We start from the raw sequence: 16,552 nt of genomic DNA, 5'->3' as shown, positions 1-16,552 counted from the left end.
TTACGAGCGAAAACGACAGTGAACTATTAGCTTGGACTATTTCGTACGCCCTTCTCCCGTTAAACATCAAATGCTGCTGAAAGAGGCTACCAATACCTGTCCATCTGAGTGGACGCCCGTGCTCCTACAGTCATGTTTCAAGTCGAGCGTTAGAGTCACGCGGAACTGAACCAAGCCTAGTCGCTCAATGGCAAAGGTACACCTTGTGTAGAAGCGCTGGATGAGGGACCTTGAGGTAAACACAAGGCTCTCACTAAAGAGATTTCGAATGGGTTGAATGCCCTCAAACGTGGATTGCAATCGTATTAGTTTGTTGGCGATGCAAGAAGTGGGAGACGTCAAATCCCTGTTGGAGAGATTGTAGGCTCTGGCAATGATTCTTAGGTCGAGGCGTAGCGGAAAGACGTCGTGTCCAACGCTGTGCACCAGGTCAAGACGGTTGGACATTTCTTCTCTAGGGGTGCTGTTGAGGCTAGGTGGCAAACATGAACAGTCCTGACATCAATCTTGCGTCTGTTCTGAAATTGTGGTGCACGCTTTCAATGTCTATCGGCTCTCGAAGCATTTAGAACCTCGCCTGCGTCGACTGGAAGGATCTTTAGACATGTCATCTGCATCGATATTGTGTTCCTGAGGCTCAGCGTTTGGTCTGTCGGATACCTCCTCTAGCATCGCAGTGGTAATAATGTCTCCACCTGGTTCGTCGTATCAGGGGCTGCAGTAATCCTGAACTCTACGCCAAAATCTTACCATTCGGCCTGTCAATAACTGGCGAAAGGGTAGCATGAGGACGCCACGAGACGGCCTCAAGATGATTTCGCACAAGATAACTCGCGGACTTTTTGTCTTCTGAGTCTCGTCTTTCTCTGGCTCAGAACCATGGTCTCTCTCTACTGAGCTAGCAGCCAAGACCGATCACGACACGTACACCACACACACCACGCGCACGCAATTCGACATGGACACCGTGACGGACACACAGCACCTTGTCAGTATTGTGGCCGGACCGGCGGTGTTCGATCCGGGGCGGTTTCGGGTTAGCCAGGACTCGACGTCGTTCACGGACGTGATCACAGGCGAAGGTACGTCGTCGTTCGCTTCACAGGCACTCACTTCCAGCCAGACCGTGTAAGAGGAGGGCGGAAAAGTCGTGGACGTGCGGAAGTCGTTGCCGTTCGCCGCGCTGGTTGTCGCCTGGAATATGTTCCTGTCCCCACGAGGCGTCGAGCGGCAGCGTGTCCTTCCTTCGGACCAACTGCCTCCGGCACCAGAATTATGTCATCACCGTCAGCTGCGTGTCTCATTAATCAATAATTGTGTGTACATTGTAATACCGTGGTAGTGGTAGCTGTGGAGGTGGAGGTGAAGAATAGAGCGAAACGACATCAACAAATCACCTGCACGTTCCTTCCACATGATCATCCCTGCAGGCGGAGAACTGCCGCCTTCACCCGCTCGCTACTCGCTCCTTCCTTCACCGACTGCAACGCTAACTTTTCCTGGCCGTACACAGTCTTCCCTTTCGACTACAGCGGACTTCATCGAATCCACTGCCCATACCACCGCTATCCAAACAGTCGCAATCCGCTCACGTGTCGGCATTGCTACCACGTGAACAATCATACCGGTACTGCTGACTTATTACTCAGCCGGTATCACCCACCTCAACACCGCACACCCACCGAGCCACATCGTCCCGGACACGACTCGTTGTTCACGTCCTCCGCGTCCTCCAGCATCACGTGGCGTTATACTCCGACATCACTTCCGCCGAGCAGTTTTAGCTATGAAGCCAGGCCGCCTTCGCACTCCTTTCAAGAGATGGACAGCAGCGGAGCTGGCGCACTTGTCGCCCAATCGGCCCCGCCATTGCCGAGTAATCCATATACACCGGATCGTCCAGCCTTCGGGATGACGGACGGCAGAGAGAATCTGCTAAGCATTGATACTGACTTGTTGACCGAACCGAAACCGGACTACGATGAAGTACCCGCTGCCTGGGGTGAGGCACGTGGGCATCTCGCAACCGCACTTGATACGCCTGCTCATGTGCCGCCAATGAACCACTTTCAGTCCAGCAATGTCCGTGGGAATGTGGACGAGCAGCAAGTTAGTCCGACTAGTACGAATGCAGTCTATGCTGCAGCTGCCTTGGCAGCATTCAACACTGAAGCTCTTCTACCGCAAGCCATTGACGGTGAGCTCGACGTGAGCGAGAACACTCAAGGTCTCGACCAGGCTTATGGAGCTAGCTTCGCTCCAGGCGAGCAAGAAGCCATGAGAGGCTACGCCAAGCTTGCCTTCAATGATGGTGACTACTACATCACCACCCTGCAAGTTACACTCGGCCGGGACATGCACTTCCACAAACGCGTACACCAGGAAAGACGTCTTGATGACCGCTTTAGGCAGCAGCAACAAGTGAATGCGGAACGGGCCATGTCGGACCTCGAGCAGTATCGCTCTGAACTCGGTCAGCCTTCCCAAGCTGGTGATGGCGACAACGAGCAAGGTCCGTCCACGAAGTCGAACGAGTCACTTGAAGGTCGTCCAGCTCGTGCATTGCCGAGCAACTACAGCGAGCAGGGGGGCGCTGTATCCTATGCGGCCGTTTCTGATAATGAGGCGGATCATAGTCGACGACGGCGCCGACGTCGTCAAATGTACATCTCCAAATCGTCATCCACGACGTCGATCGCCCCAGCAAATTTGCACCCTGCTACTTACCAAGCTCACGACTCCGAGATTCCCGCAGGCGCCACTGCTTCCGTTGATGACGCTCCCGAGGAGGCGTTCGTGCCGCTTCACCCTCCGAATCCAGAAGACATCAACCGCATCTCGAAGCAGCACTTACTGTTCAACTACAACTTCGATGAGGAAGCGTGGGAGCTGAAGGTGCTTGGTCGCTTTGCAACCGTCAACGGCGACCTACTTGAGCGCGATGCCACAGTCTCCCTGCAGCACGGTGATCGTATCCAACTCTACTCTTTAGACATTCAGTTCAAACTGCCAGTCGATGAGTTTGGCGAGACTGATGAGACTCTGAGTCACGGAGTTTTCAGCGATGATGTTGCCGGTGACGCTGATGATGAGGTTGATTTGCGGACCAGCCCTGCCGCACGGCGTTTGAGCGACGCACTCGGAGATGTTGATGGCGATGATGAGGGAGAAGAGCCGCCTACACCGAAAGCCAAGCTCCCGAAGCTCAAGCTAAAAATTGACAGGGGCAAAGCGAAGGCGAAGGAGAAGGAGGCTGAAGCGGAGGCAGAGAAGGTCACCAGGAAGAAAGGAAAGAGTCCTGAGAAGTCGCCGGACGTGGCACGGAAGGCCGACAAAGGCAAGAAGCCGAAGGTGGCGGCTCCCGTGGAAGCAGCAGAGGAGGGTGAGCAAGGTGAGGAAGGTGAAGCGGCCGAGGAGAAGAAAGAGCCATCCCCGCCGACTATCAATATCCAGCCCGGCTCGATACTGGAAAACGTTCCGCACGACCAGCTCCCACAAAAGCGTAAAGGTCCTGGGCGGCCGCCGAAGAACGGTGTCATCTCCAAACGCGATGAGTCGATGATCAAGCGCAAAATCAAGGACTATGAGAAGGCTGGACATGCTGTCCCATCGATCGAGACGTTACTGCAGATTGTGCGTGCCGAGACCAAGCAGCGTGAGGCGGCGCAGAAGGCGGCTGCAAATGGACAGCCGGTACCGCCCGAGCTGGTGGGTGTCGTGCAGAGCATCGAGACGGAGCAGGGAGTCGCGGCAACTGCCACGCAGGGTACGCCGTTGGCTGAAGGCGACGAGAAAGTCTCGGCCACGCCTGCTGAGACCGCACGCAAGCCAGTGCCGCCCAAGATCCAAGTCCAGCAGAAGGCCTTCTCACCGATGAAGGAAGAGAGTGAGTACACCGAGGAGCAACTCAAACGGCCGGCCATGACGTACGTTCACCTCCTGGACGACATTCTGCGAGACATCGGTACTGGTGACCTCCAAGAAATCTATGAGGCGTTGTGCAAGAAGTGGCCTTACTATCGCTACCGGGCAGGTACCTCTGGCTGGCAGTCCAGCGTGCGCCACAACTTGCTGCAGAACGATCACTTTCTGCGTAACGGCAAGAACGGCAAGAGTTCTATGTGGATCATCAACCCGGACGTACCACTGGAAAGAGAGAAGAAACGACGCGTCACGCCGCCGCAGAGGCCTATGCCGCAGGGTTGGCAGCAAGGAATACCACCGCATTTGCAGTATCAGCAGCAAGGGTACGGCGGTTACGGTGCAGGTCCGTATGCGAGCCCCTACGCGCTCGGTCAACAAGCCTACGGTATGGTCCCTGGTCGACAGCAGCAGCAAGCTCCACCAATGCCGATGTCCTTCGACAGCATGATTCGGGAAATCATCGCTTATCGGACTCACTACCTGGCGCAGTTTCCTCCGAACTCGGAGGCGTTCAATAGCCATAGCGAGCTCTTCAAGCGATGCACCGACATTGCCAGTGAGAAGTTCCACGGAAATGGTGGCGCCGCAGCGCCGGCTGTTGAGCTGCACACGGACGAGGAAAGAACGGTGTGTGGCCGTCTTGACGCAATTATGGCGCGGTATGAGCAACTGAAAGGACCGACAAGGGGTTCTCAAAGTGCTACGCCGGCGGCAACAGATGGCCAGGCGCAGGCTGGGCAAGCTGCGGCAAGGCTGTCACCACCTCAACGCGATGCGCAGGCGACACACGAGACACAGCAAGCTTTGCCAGCGACGGCACCTCCACAGCAGGCTTTGCCAGCGACGGCACCTCCACAGCAGGCTTTGCCAGCGACGGCACCTCCACAGCAAGTTCTACCGGCAGTGGCACCACAGCACCCTCCCATCTCCGAAAGCTCGACCGTCACGAACATTCTGCGAGAGCAAGCTGCGCTCCCAGCGGGCTCGTCAAATCTCGACCATCATCACGTGCAGCTCGAGCGATTGTCCGCCCATTTCGGTGGTATGCGCCGCATACCACCAGCCATCATCCGACAGCTCTCTCAGCCGGCACAGCAGATCTGGGCTACGAATCTGCCTCGTACAACACCGTCTCCACCGCGCAACCCACAACCGTACGCCGGCCCCAATGGCACATTATCCCCTCCGCCCAGGTACCTGGGCCCACTACCAACGAGAGAAGATATTCGTACCTACGGATGGGAACGTCTGGCGACTATGCCCACGGTGGAACAGTACTACCTGCTCACCCGAGAACAACAACAGCAGTTTCAGCAGGCATTTGGAGGGCAAGCGGAGTTTCTGCAGTGGTTGAATAGACGCGGAATACCGGAGCCTTCTCCGTTTCGCGGGCCTCCTGTCTTTCCGGAATGGGTGCGGGAGTCTGAAGCGCCGGAGGGAAACACAGCACCTAATTTGCGGGGACCTGCCAGTACGAACACGTCCGCGCAGGCGCCGGAGTTGGGTGGAGTACCTCGGCGTCCATCGCCGCCGCAGCAATCGAGCGGCGGTGAGAGAGGCGAGCAATTGGAAATAAGCGCTGGAACGAAGAGGGCGGCGGATGATGGAGTGGAGGATGAGTCGTCCAAGCGGACTCGTACAGAATGAGCTTCTTGGTATCACTATGGTGCGTTACGAGCGAGCATGGAGTTGTCCGGTTTCAGGGCTGGGTTTTAGGGGCGGCGGGCATGGTTTGAAAGGCGCTACGCTTTCTGCGCGGTGGAGCAGTGCACGGTGGAGCATTGCATGGGATGATGGACGAATCATTATGGCATGCGCGGCGGGAGGCGCTAATCGCATTGTACGTTCGTTTGAGTGTAGACGGCGGAATAGAGTTGCATCGAGCTTTCACATACGATCTCAGAACTAACGTCATCGCGAACGATTGTCGTGGAACTGTAGGGTTACAGAAGCAGGTTATCATCATAGAACGAAGGTAGGCTCAGGTATGAATCTATGCCTCCCTCCCGTCTCCTATGCGACTAAGCCTCCTTCATAGGCTCTTCCGCCACATAATGCAGGTATGCCCCGAGCAGCTTGATACCCTCAATGTAGTTCCTCCGGTCCAACTTCTCGTTGATCGAATGCGCAGCATCCGTGCTCGAGCCCATGGGTAATAACAGCACATTCTTACCCGTCGCTTGCTCAAATGTCAACGTCACGGGTATCGAGCCGCCTTCTCTCGTCAAGTCCGGTTGCACGCCCCACACCTTCTCCACCGCCTTCGCCGCAGCGGTGAAATTCCAGTGCTTGGGCGAGGCCACCCACCATTTGCCGCTATGTTGCAGCCAGCAGCGCATCTTGTTCTTCGACCCCAAGCTGTCGAAGGCTTGCTCGACGTGCTTGTACACGAGCGTATCGACCTCGTGCGGTTCCATATCTGGTACAGTGCGGATGGAGAATTTGCCGGTGACTTTTGCCGGAATGACGGTCTTTGCTCCGGCACCGGAGAAGGCGCCTTCGATGCCGTGGAGGGAGAGGGAAGGGTAGCGCCAGCGGCCCATGAGCGTTTTCTTCTTGTCTTCGAAGATGCTGCTTTTGGAACCCAGAGATTCGTAGAAATCGTCCATGGTGAAGGCGATGTTGGTGTAGAGGCTCTCTTCTTCTTTGGTGACGGGCGCGACAAGTTCGGAGAGGCCCCTGATCTGGATGTTGCCGTCTTTGTCCACGAGTGTGTTCATGACACGCACGAGATCGGTCATGGGTTCTGCTGCTGTGCCACCGAATACGCCGCTGTGGAGGTCTTGGCCTGGTCCGCTGATTTCGATGCTGTAGTAGTTGCAACCTCGGAGACCGTAGGTGAGGCATGGCTTTTCGGTGCCCAGCCAATAGTTGTCGCTGATGCAGACGGCATCTGCGTCGGCGAAGAACTTGCCAGGCTTGCATTCGGCCACGATGAAGTCGTCTAGACCTTCCGACCCGTACTCCTCCATGCCCTCAAAACACATCAAGAGGTTGACAGGGAAATCCACGCCGGCTTTTTGGTGCGATTCGATTGCGTTTACCCACCCGAGTACCGGGCCCTTGTCGTCTGTGCTGCCTCTGCCGTACATCCTGCCCTTGTCATCTATGCTGAGCTCGAACGGCTCCGTCCTCCAGCCGTCAACCTTAGCCGCGGGTTGTACATCATAGTGACCATAGACGAGGATCGTTCGCTTGCTCTCGTCCTTCTCCTTCGGGTAGCGGCCAATGATGGCAGGTGGCAGCTCGAGATGCTCTTTGCCAGGTTGCTTGCCAAGTGGTCTTGCCTCCATATGCGCGCCTAATGCTTCAAGCTGCGATTTTAGGAACATGCCCATCTTGACCACATCCTGCCGTCTCTCGTCCTCGGCGCTGATTGACGGTATCGCTACGGCTTTCCGCAAGCGGTCAATGAAAGCCTCGGCGTTGGCGTCGACTGTCTTGAAGTACGAGTCCAGATTTGGTGCCATGCTGGGCGAGGGTGTGGTTCGGTATATGTAGGGCCAGGAAGCTGTTGAAGACGCTCTTGCGATAGGGTATCGCGCTTGGTATGTGTTTATATCGTTGACCGATCGCCTACGAACGCAGCGCAGACCAGTCGATTTTGCTGAAGAGAAGAAAGGTTTGATATGAGCGATTAATGTCTTCATCAAGTGTAGCACGAGGACAAGCAAGTTACATGGAGGGGCCTATCGCTGTCGGTGGGGCAGTCACATTGACGCACAGGCCATGAACCAACTCTAAAGCGTGCCTTCTCCTTTCTGTTTCGTTTGCCATGCAGGCGAAGCTTGTCTCTACTAATTGTGGTGGGCCTTGCATCAGGCAGACAAGATGACCATCATCTTTTCATGTTGTTAGTGATGGGTGATCAATGCCTCTGGTCAATCCATTCTTCCGCCTGCCCGGCCGCTGGACACGCCGTAGAGCACGCCGGACACGGATGGCCGTACAAACTGTTGCATTGATCATTGCTCTGCTGGTCATATTGCCGGCGTATGTCATCTACAAGCCGCCGAAGCTCGTGATCAATTACTTTCAAAATCGCTTTCCAAGCGTGCTCTTCCACATCGAGACGAGCAAGAAGCTGGTTGCATTGACCATCGATGATGCACCTACCCAGTATACCAAGCAATTGCTGGAGGTTCTCCAAGCCAATGGCGCTCACGCCACGTTCTTCATCATCGGAGGACAAGTAACTGGTCGCGAAGACATCGTCGACGAGATAGTACGCCAAGGCCACGAGTTAGGCAACCATGCGATGCACGACGAACCAAGCATCAACGTTTCGAGCGGCACTCTGGGTGAGGAGATTCAGCACGTGGACGGACTCATAAGTCAAGCCTACAAGACCACGGGAATGGCACGTGAAGGCCGCTATTTCCGCCCCGGTTCCGGCATCTTTAGCCAGCGTGTACTCAATGTCGCGGCGAAACTCGGCTACAAGACCATCTTGGGCAGCATCTACCCGCATGACCCGTTCATCAAGTACTGGCGTGTCAACGCTTGGCATATCCTGAGCATGCTACGACCGGGAGCCGTGATCATCTGTCATGATCGCCGGAGCTGGACGCTCCCGATGCTGCAGAAGGTTCTACCCGAGATTAGGCGGAGAGGGTACGAGATCGTTACGGTGTCGCGCTTACTCGAGGAGAACGGAACGTGAGCGTGATTCAGCACCCACGCCGGATCGCAATCTTAACCCTGCGGCGTCCTCCCAGTGCTGTTAACAATGCCACCGTCCACTACCAGCTCCTGGCCGGTGATGTAGGATGCCTCATCCGAGCACAGGAACAGCGCCGCATGAGCCACGTCCCACGGCGTACCCATCTTGCCTGTGGGTACCTGCGCGTCTCGTACCTTCCGGAAGCCCTCCTCATCGCCACCGGCGTACTTCTTCGCCAACACCGACACCAACGGCGTGTTGATCAAACCCGGGACGATAGTATTCAGTCGCACTTTGCCGTTCGTTCGCTGAGCGTAGATCACGGCTGTGGTCTTGGTAAACTGGATGATGGCTGCCTTCGTTGCCGCATACGCAACTTGCGGCTTGCCAATGTACCTCAGACCGGCGACACTGGAGACATTGAGAATGGCACCACCGGTGCTCTGCTCCTCCATGATTGGCAAGACTAGGTGGCACATGAGGTACACAGACTTGAGATTGACATCCATCTGCGCATCCCACACTTCCTCGGACATCTCTGCTGGTCCACCGGGCTCGGACTTGCCGACGTTGTTGACGAGGATGTCGATGCGGCCGTAACATTCTTTGCAGGCTTGGACTAGGCTCGCGCAATGGTCCTTCTTCGTCACGTCCTGCGGATGATTAGCGCTACTACACGATTGCGGCCGACTGATACATGGAACATACACAACTCTGCTGCAGCACTGTCACGGCGGCGTGACCACTATTTCTAGCTGGATGGCTAGCTACTTCAGGATCGTTCCGAATCTCGTTCACAGCCTTGTTGGCTGCGTCTAAGTTAATGTCGCAACCGAAGACTGTGGCACCTTGCCTAGCAAACAGCGCTGCAATCGTTGTGCCGTTGCCCCATCCATCAGCAATTGCGCCGATGCCTGTGAGCAGGACGACTTTGTTCGAAAGATCGTGGATTGGCATAGTGATACACTATATGTAGCTATCATAAGCCAGCAATGAAGTTGCCATTAAGTGGGGGTTGACTTTCGCCGAGATCGCTTCGTTAAAGCGTGCCTTCCATGCAGACCCCAGAGCAGGGGACACAGCGAGGACTAGTGCAAGCGAGCAATACCATAGTGTTACTCTAGGAGTTCACGGAACAGCTCTTGATGCTTCTGTGGGAGCGTATCGAATGAGCGAAAGTTTAAACTTTTTCGAATGCTGCACTATCAGTGATCGTTGATTCTAATGCTGATAGCCAACTCCATATCTTTCACGGTCGGTTCTCTGGCCTCTGCTTCTGATAGGCGCTCGCTAGGTTGTAGTGTTGTGACTCTTCCCGCATTCCCAGTCGATGTCTGTACAGTGCCGGTGCTGAAATACCCACCATAGTCGCGCGCTTCGTGGTCTCTGTGGACACTAGGTGCTTCCAGGTCGTCATGCCTGCCTCTCCTGCCAAAAACCCGAGTCTTTTCGCTTACTAGCTGCATGCAGAACTGTACGGAGCCTTGTAACATCTCGTCATGCCAGCATTGGCGGAAATGAGGGTGACATTGTTCGGCGTGCCTCACGAGCCTCTGTAAGTGGTGTAACTCCACGGCCCGAGCAAAAGCGGTACATGATAGTGCTCTTCCTCCTTCTTTGCCGCAAACGTCAGGTCCACTTGCGGCCAGAACGTCTTGCCCTTGCCAAAGTACGCTTCAGTGTCGAATGTCAGGCACCACACCATTTGCTCGTCATCGCCAATGTCGCCCTTCAGCTTAGCCACAACCGCGTTCAGTTCGCTTGACGAGCTCCAGGTGGGCACTCTACCGTCGCTGTTCGTCTTTGCCGTCCATTGAGCTTCACTTTCGGAAGCGGGTGAAAGGAGTCTCAGCTTCACGTCTATACCAGCGCCAGGCTTGCCGGCGACTGTATCGAGCACATGGCAGGTTATGAAGGGCCGTTGAGCCATGCCGGGCTGCCCAGAAGAGAAGGTATATGCTGGGTGTACTTGCTGTGATATTGCTAAAAGACGCTGCTCAGGCTCGCCCACGTAGCTGGAACTCATTCACCTCTACGCGTATGCAGTATACTGAGTCCCAGCAAGACGATATATACTCGATACGGCAAGCGAACATGTAGCCTCGTCGGAGTTCGCCGTTGAGCGGCAGAAGCAATGAACAGATACATCTTGGGCGCATAGTTTCCAAGGCATGCAATCTACTACACGGTTCATTGCGGTTCTCGGACATGTTGTTGCAGCCCTCGTCCGCACAACTGCTGTTTTGTGCAATGCGAACCTAGGAATATTTGATTTACAAACTCAAGCATACAGCTATGGCTAACCCCACCATGACTGAAGCAATTTTCACCTGACTGGAAACAAATCTCGTGGAACATGAGAGCTTGGGGCAAGGCCCGATACATCGTGGACCCGTGGGACCTCCCTGACCGACAGTCTCCAGTTGGCTGATTGCGCTCTGCAGGCTCGCACTCGCAGCTTCGGCAGCCTCGATACTGGCAGCCGTTGGATCGTAATAACCTATGGAACCTGGAGGTATCGACGCGGACTCCCAATCAACGAGCATCGTGATAGACACCACCGTAGTAGATGTTGATGCGGACCCAGTGCCAACACTTGTAAGTACCTGGGTCATCAGGTTCGGAACGACGCCTCTCAAGCTGCCGTCGAAGGGCGCAGAGGGTCCATACGCCAGGTTTGCGAGTGGAGGCGTTGTTGTGAATAGCGAGCTGGCTTTTAAGTTATCGGTGATGATTCCTGATAGCACCGGCTGGGTGAGAGTTAACCCAGCCAGTACCAACTTCAGCCACTGTTCGAAGTCGGCTATCGCCAAATACATGACCGGGTTCTGTGAGCGGCAGAAGTTGTCGATGTCCTCGAGTTGCTGGGATAGGATGTCCATTGTAATACCGGAACTGGACGCTTCAAGGCAAGTCGCGCAGCCGGTGAAATTCTGCCATAACCAGCTGCTCGAATTGAACGGCGTGTTATCGTATGTCTCACAAGCGCATGCTTGGAACAGATGGCTTTGTGGTATGTTATACGGATCCGTGATTGGACCATATGAGTTATAGCACGCCTCAAGATGCCATAGCATGGCAGCGCAGCCAGGACTGACGATACCGTTAAACACGCCTCCACGTGCGTTCAGACACTCCTGTATCGCCGTGGAGTTGGGTATTGCCGAGACTGTCGGCAGCAGCGACGCTGTCGTTATAGTACTCTCTGTTCCCGTGACTGCATACCATTGACAACCCATGGTTGTGCACCAAGAGGTGCTCGGCGTGACAATATCAAAACAATTTGTTTGGCCGTACGCGTCTGGATAGCAGGTAGTTGTGGGGTTGAGAGCGGACGTGCTCGCCGTCGTGACCCCTGTTGTGGACATGAGCATCGTCGTTAGGTTGCTCGCCGTGGTTGACATGATGTTTGCCAAAGTAGACGTAAGCCACTTCGTGCTTACGGCTGTGAGAGTTGTTGTCGACATCATCGCCTGTGGAGTTGAATTAGTATCGTGTGCGGTTTAGACAGTCGAAGAGGCTTTGCGTGTTATAGTTACTTTAGCAGAGGTGAATACGCATCGAACAGGCCACGAAGGGCTACCACTGATCACTGTTGCTCGCCAGAAGCACTGACTGGAAGAGCCAGTGGTATTCAGCGAGCCCTAACGCTGCATTGTACTCACCTTCATCGTGGCGCTTGCTGCCAGGCAGTACGAAGTACCAGCCCACGAGCTCTGGCCATTGATAACCGGACCGGTTTCGCATGGCATATATATTGCTTGAGCCGAAGACGATTCGCTCGAAGCTGAAGTAAAGCTCGTATCGATGCCTGCAGCGGAGTAACTGGCAAGCACACTTCCGCTTTGTAGCACTGGTATCAAAACAGTCTCCCAGTCGCCTGCTGTTGGAACCGGCGCAAGCGATGTGGTCTCAGTCGTTGTGACCTCCGTGGTGGCGGTGAGGTGCAGGTGGATAGTCGTCGTTGGGTCTGAAGCCACGAACGGCAAGAGAGCGAGAATCAACAGCAGCATGCCGATCATCGCGAATGTCGGAAAACTGGCAACTTCAAGGAATCGAGGACCTTCCCGAATAGAAAGAAAAGTATACGCAGAGTAGAGCTCGACGGATTGACATGCGTGATCCCTTCCGAGCACTTCGTAGTCACTGCTTGCTAGTTTGGATTATGTCGAAAGTCGCACTGCCGTTGGCCAATGTCAGCTCGTAGAAGCCGTGGCACCACTATTGTGGGCGTCGAACTCAGCTTGCCACATGACTGGGAGTCCACTATTGTTATGGCGAGCGAAGTGCGGTGAAGGACTGAAGAGTTCATAATCAAAAGCCGTGATAGCACGGGCATGATCGCATATGACCCGTACCCAGCAACAGTGAGGCAAGAGTGTGCCCGGCTGAGCTACACTTTGCTCTGCTTACTCTCCTCCTCAGCGACCAGACCGATCACCTCTTGCTCCGCCATCCACGCCCTCACGCTCTCCATAACCCGATCAAGTGACTCACCCCCGGCAATCACATCATCCAGATTGCGCAAGTCGAGGCCACTGCGGTGGTCACTAACGCGCTGCTGGCCCCAATTGTATGTTCGGACCTTGTGCTCTCTACCAACCCGGCCTGCGCCGGCACCGCGTCGCAGGCGAGCAATCTCCTCCTCCCGCTCATTGCGCCGTTGTTGCGCGATGCGTGACCGGAGCAATTGCCACGCTTTCTCCCGGTTTTGGATCTGCGAACGGGTTTCTTGAATCGCTACGACTGTTTTGGTCGGAATGTGCGTGAGTCGGACGGCGGATTCGGTGCGGTTAACGTGTTGGCCTCCTGCACCACTTGCGCGCATGACTTCGGTAGTAACATCCTTCGGGTCGACGTAGTAGTCGCTCTTCGGGTTGTTGAAGCTGTCCTCGCCAGTCTCTCCATCGTTCTCCGAGGTCAAAGATGGTAAGACCAGGACGCTTGCAGCTGAGGTATGCGTGCGGCCTTTGCTCTCAGTAGCAGGCACACGCTGGACCCGGTGCACGCCGGCTTCGCAGCGCAAATTGCCATATGCACCTGCATCTTCTACAGATAATATGGCTTCTTGAAGGTGCGTGCCACCTGCTCCAGTACTTGAGACCATGCCGTCTGCAGTTTCGAACTTTAACCGTGCCGTTCGCAGACCATGGCGAGTGCAGTAGGCCTCATACATGTGCAACAGATCACCAGCGAATAGAGCAGCCTCGTCGCCGCCAGCACCTGGCCGTATCTCCAAAAGGCATGGCAGGTGCGCAAATGGATGGACGGGTATTAAGCTGGACCTAAGAGCCGCTGATGCCTGCTCTATCCGGTCTCTCGTAGGCTGAACATCGTCTTCTGCTAGATCCCGTAACTCCTTGTCTGGTGAATGGAGTAAAGATTCTAATTCCGTGAGCGCAGAATGCGCCTTGTCATACTCCTTCACGGCGGCCGATGTGGACTGGAGCTCGCCGAGGCGCTTTGCTGCTTTCGCATCGTAGTCGCTGGCGAGACGCTGAGAGATGCTCGCATACTCGTCCGCGACGGCCCGGGCTCGTGAGAGGAGTGTAGGCGAGATGGCGTGGACGGGAGCGGCTGCATATACGCTCGATCAGTCGTCGGATTTGCTTCCTTTCCAGTTTGCACTGCACAAAAGCTTACAAGTAGATTGCAGGCGCAGCTGCCGCCTCGAAAATCTCACAGATCGATTAATTGACTGGCGAAGGCACCTGGCGCACACATATGGTACTGTGGACATGATTCAAAGTCGACATGCAAAGGAGGGCTGTCGCTCAAAGACCGACATGGACCGCCAAGACCATCAGCTTCACTGTCTTGAGCCGTGACCAAGCGAGCTGGTACGTCAGGAGATGTGTGGTATAACAGTACTCCTAAAGACTACACCACACTATAGAAGAGAACATACATAGCAGACGAAGCTGCGGACTGACATTAGTCGTAACGCACAAATGAGACAACTCTTGGTATCGTTGTGAACACCATCAACACCTCTCTCGCAAGCACCTCCAACCCAAGATGCCTCGCCACCGCCGCATCACCACATTCTGACCGTCTGCACTCTCTTCCCAGCCAGTCAATCTCTTCTCCATCCCTCCTTATTCCTTCCCATCATCGGCGGCATGGCTATTCCTCTATGAAGTCTCCGCAGTTGCCGGGCCCTCATGGCAGTGGGGCGGCAGGCAAGCTGTCACCGTGGCCTTTGGATCACACGGCACGTTCTTATCCCTCTCGTCCTCTAACCCCCCAAATCGGCCTCATTCTCCCGTGACAAAACTTCCCTTCATAAAAGCAGAGGATCCAGACGGGCGAATTAGCGCTGTCGGTGGCGTCGTTGGCCCTCTTCCTTGGAGCATCGGTCTTGCGCTTGGTCACCCAGCCAGTCAAGTAGCACTTGCCCCAGTGGCACTTTTGCTTATCGCTTTTGTTGGAGGTGGCTGAGTTGTCAGCCATGTCGGCGGCGTCGGCAGCGTCGGCGTTGTCAAGGTCCCTCTTCGAGGCATCAGCGGTTGGGGTCGCGGCGTGGAATGTGGCGTCGGCGTCTCGCTTCGTCTTCGTCTCTGCCTTCGTAATCTTGACGCTGGTCTGGAAGCCGCTAGGAAGTCCGGCGTAGCAGTTGGGCGCTGTGCATTGCTTGACGGTAGTCGCGGCCGCGAAAGGCGTGGCGTAACCATCCAGACCAGTCGTGATCTCGTGGCACAAGCCTGATGGGCAAGGGTTGGCAGTGATCATTGCCGTGGCTGACAAAGTACTTGTGGCTCGAAGGACGACGTCGGCAGCAGCAGCAGCATCCATGTCGCGCTTTGCGGCCTTGTCGACTTCGACAGTGGGCATAACATCCGCGATTGCCCCCGGAAGGCCTTCGTGGCAGTGAGGTGGTTGGCACTGCCCTTCTCCAGACGGCAGTGAGGCCAGCATGTACGTTGGCCGCGGCACGGCCATCGTGGTGTGAGACCACAGCCGGGAAGGGAGCACGGTGGGCGTCGGGTCACCCGGCCTCCAAGGTCCCGGCTGCTTGCGCTCGTCGGCGTCTTGGACGGCCGCAGCGGCATCCACGTCCCGCTCTGCAACGGTACCTGCAGAGCCTTCGTAGCAGAGAGGCGGCTGGCATTGTCCTGCCCCAGACGGCACGGGCGCTTCTGAGTACGTTTGCTGCAGCACGGACATGGTCGTTGTGTAATATCCGTCGTGAGGGAGTATGGTTGGTGCTGGATCGCCTGGCTTAAGGGTGTTGGCGACGGGCCGAGTCGATTTCGGCTGCGGACGCTTATCCGGCGCGTTGTCTTCAACAGCTTTCTATTGGGCGTGTCAGTAAAGGTGAAGGCTGTCATCAATGTATGGCGATGAAGCTGTCACCTACCGGGTGGAACGGTGCGTCCGCGGGCTGGTAAGTGTGTTCATCCTTGGGGTCACAAGGGGCATTTTCCGCGACAGCCTTCTATTGGAATGTTAGCAAACGTTTCTCGCCTGGTATGGTGGCACCTCCTCGGTGCGGTGTGCATCGTGAGCTTACGGGGAACGGGTTTTTCTTGCCGCAGCGAGGAAAGAGCTTCTTGTCCGATGACCGGGTAGTGTCACCCGCAACAGAGACCGGAGAGGAGAGCAAGTTAGCCGGAATTTTGGCGGCACGGGCGGCGACCTTATTCAGAGAGTCGTGAGCTCTGTCCGCAACCTCACCGACAAGCTCAAGCAGCTTGACACTTCCGTCATAAGCGAGTCCGGAGGGTGCGGGCTGAATCTTCTCCGCCTCGGCTGAGGCAACCGCGGAGACTGTTTTGGTGACGTTGAGAGCAGTCTCGAGACCGTTGTGAGAGATAGGAAGAACGATGGCCAGGGCAGCGACGCTCAGAACTGCCGGAATGATAAACCTCATGGTGAGAGTTCGGTTTGGAACGATCCCTCAGAGGTGGGAGGAAAGTTGATGGAAGAGAGGAGGGAAGATGAGCGGGTTCTTGAGGTTTTGCA

At 55.6% G+C, this 16,552-nt stretch overlaps 10 protein-coding genes across 10 annotated transcripts; 3 read left to right on the top strand and 7 right to left on the bottom strand.

Annotated features, from left to right (window-relative positions):
- The first annotated feature begins 698 nt into the window (after positions 1 to 698).
- BAUCODRAFT_38585 (uncharacterized protein) lies at positions 699 to 1,191 on the top strand. The gene has a single exon (XM_007682239.1). It carries the CDS (start codon positions 959 to 961, stop codon positions 1,130 to 1,132), a length of 174 nt encoding a protein of 57 aa, XP_007680429.1. The 5' UTR covers positions 699 to 958; the 3' UTR covers positions 1,133 to 1,191.
- Positions 1,192 to 3,873: 2,682 nt separating this feature from the next.
- On the top strand, positions 3,874 to 4,134 carry BAUCODRAFT_78052 (uncharacterized protein; the record flags this gene model as incomplete). Its single annotated transcript, XM_007682297.1, has 1 exon — positions 3,874 to 4,134. A coding segment is annotated over one exon (261 nt), but the record flags the coding sequence as incomplete, so codon positions are not given.
- A 1,449-nt stretch (positions 4,135 to 5,583) lies between these two features.
- Positions 5,584 to 5,854, bottom strand: BAUCODRAFT_294486 (uncharacterized protein). Its single transcript, XM_007682623.1, has one exon. It carries the CDS (start codon positions 5,761 to 5,763, stop codon positions 5,596 to 5,598), a length of 168 nt encoding a protein of 55 aa, XP_007680813.1. The 5' UTR covers positions 5,764 to 5,854; the 3' UTR covers positions 5,584 to 5,595.
- A 91-nt stretch (positions 5,855 to 5,945) lies between these two features.
- On the bottom strand, positions 5,946 to 7,394 carry BAUCODRAFT_27787 (uncharacterized protein; the record flags this gene model as incomplete). Its single annotated transcript, XM_007682132.1, has 1 exon — positions 5,946 to 7,394. One exon carries the CDS (start codon positions 7,392 to 7,394, stop codon positions 5,946 to 5,948), a length of 1,449 nt encoding a protein of 482 aa, XP_007680322.1.
- Positions 7,395 to 7,864: 470 nt separating this feature from the next.
- Positions 7,865 to 8,587, top strand: BAUCODRAFT_78390 (carbohydrate esterase family 4 protein; the record flags this gene model as incomplete). Its single annotated transcript, XM_007682323.1, has 1 exon — positions 7,865 to 8,587. The coding sequence occupies one exon, from the start codon at positions 7,865 to 7,867 to the stop codon at positions 8,585 to 8,587; it is 723 nt and encodes a 240-aa protein (XP_007680513.1).
- Positions 8,588 to 8,619: 32 nt separating this feature from the next.
- On the bottom strand, positions 8,620 to 9,544 carry BAUCODRAFT_77771 (uncharacterized protein; the record flags this gene model as incomplete). Its single annotated transcript, XM_007682277.1, has 2 exons — positions 8,620 to 9,240; positions 9,359 to 9,544. The coding sequence occupies 2 exons, from the start codon at positions 9,542 to 9,544 to the stop codon at positions 8,620 to 8,622; spliced, it is 807 nt and encodes a 268-aa protein (XP_007680467.1).
- A 586-nt stretch (positions 9,545 to 10,130) lies between these two features.
- Positions 10,131 to 10,517, bottom strand: BAUCODRAFT_78653 (uncharacterized protein; the record flags this gene model as incomplete). Its single annotated transcript, XM_007682349.1, has 1 exon — positions 10,131 to 10,517. The coding sequence occupies one exon, from the start codon at positions 10,515 to 10,517 to the stop codon at positions 10,131 to 10,133; it is 387 nt and encodes a 128-aa protein (XP_007680539.1).
- A 219-nt stretch (positions 10,518 to 10,736) lies between these two features.
- Positions 10,737 to 12,551, bottom strand: BAUCODRAFT_294714 (uncharacterized protein). The gene is made up of 2 exons (XM_007682622.1): positions 12,127 to 12,551; positions 10,737 to 12,060 (listed from the first exon to the last, which is right to left on the bottom strand). Exon 2 carries the CDS (start codon positions 12,055 to 12,057, stop codon positions 10,861 to 10,863), a length of 1,197 nt encoding a protein of 398 aa, XP_007680812.1. The 5' UTR covers positions 12,058 to 12,060; positions 12,127 to 12,551; the 3' UTR covers positions 10,737 to 10,860.
- A 429-nt stretch (positions 12,552 to 12,980) lies between these two features.
- On the bottom strand, positions 12,981 to 14,327 carry BAUCODRAFT_126491 (uncharacterized protein; the record flags this gene model as incomplete). Its single annotated transcript, XM_007682621.1, has 2 exons — positions 12,981 to 14,164; positions 14,231 to 14,327. 2 exons carry the CDS (start codon positions 14,325 to 14,327, stop codon positions 12,981 to 12,983), a joined length of 1,281 nt encoding a protein of 426 aa, XP_007680811.1.
- A 482-nt stretch (positions 14,328 to 14,809) lies between these two features.
- On the bottom strand, positions 14,810 to 16,460 carry BAUCODRAFT_27783 (uncharacterized protein; the record flags this gene model as incomplete). Its single annotated transcript, XM_007682131.1, has 3 exons — positions 14,810 to 15,883; positions 15,948 to 16,025; positions 16,101 to 16,460. The coding sequence occupies 3 exons, from the start codon at positions 16,458 to 16,460 to the stop codon at positions 14,810 to 14,812; spliced, it is 1,512 nt and encodes a 503-aa protein (XP_007680321.1).
- Positions 16,461 to 16,552: the final 92 nt, after the last annotated feature.

The sequence above is a fragment of the Baudoinia panamericana genome (assembly GCF_000338955.1).
Source record: "Baudoinia panamericana UAMH 10762 unplaced genomic scaffold BAUCOscaffold_13, whole genome shotgun sequence".
In the NCBI taxonomy this organism is placed as follows: Eukaryota; Fungi; Ascomycota; class Dothideomycetes; order Mycosphaerellales; family Teratosphaeriaceae; genus Baudoinia; species Baudoinia panamericana.
Note: the sequence above shows the minus strand (reverse complement) of the source record. Positions and strands in the feature narration are given on the sequence as shown.

Excerpts from the sequence above, each read along its gene's own strand:
- BAUCODRAFT_38585 (XM_007682239.1), top strand. The coding sequence starts at position 959 with ATGGACACCGTGACGGACACACAGCACCTTGTCAGTATTGTGGCCGGA.
- BAUCODRAFT_294486 (XM_007682623.1), bottom strand. The coding sequence starts at position 5,763 with ATGCGATTAGCGCCTCCCGCCGCGCATGCCATAATGATTCGTCCATCA.
- BAUCODRAFT_294714 (XM_007682622.1), bottom strand. The coding sequence starts at position 12,057 with ATGATGTCGACAACAACTCTCACAGCCGTAAGCACGAAGTGGCTTACG.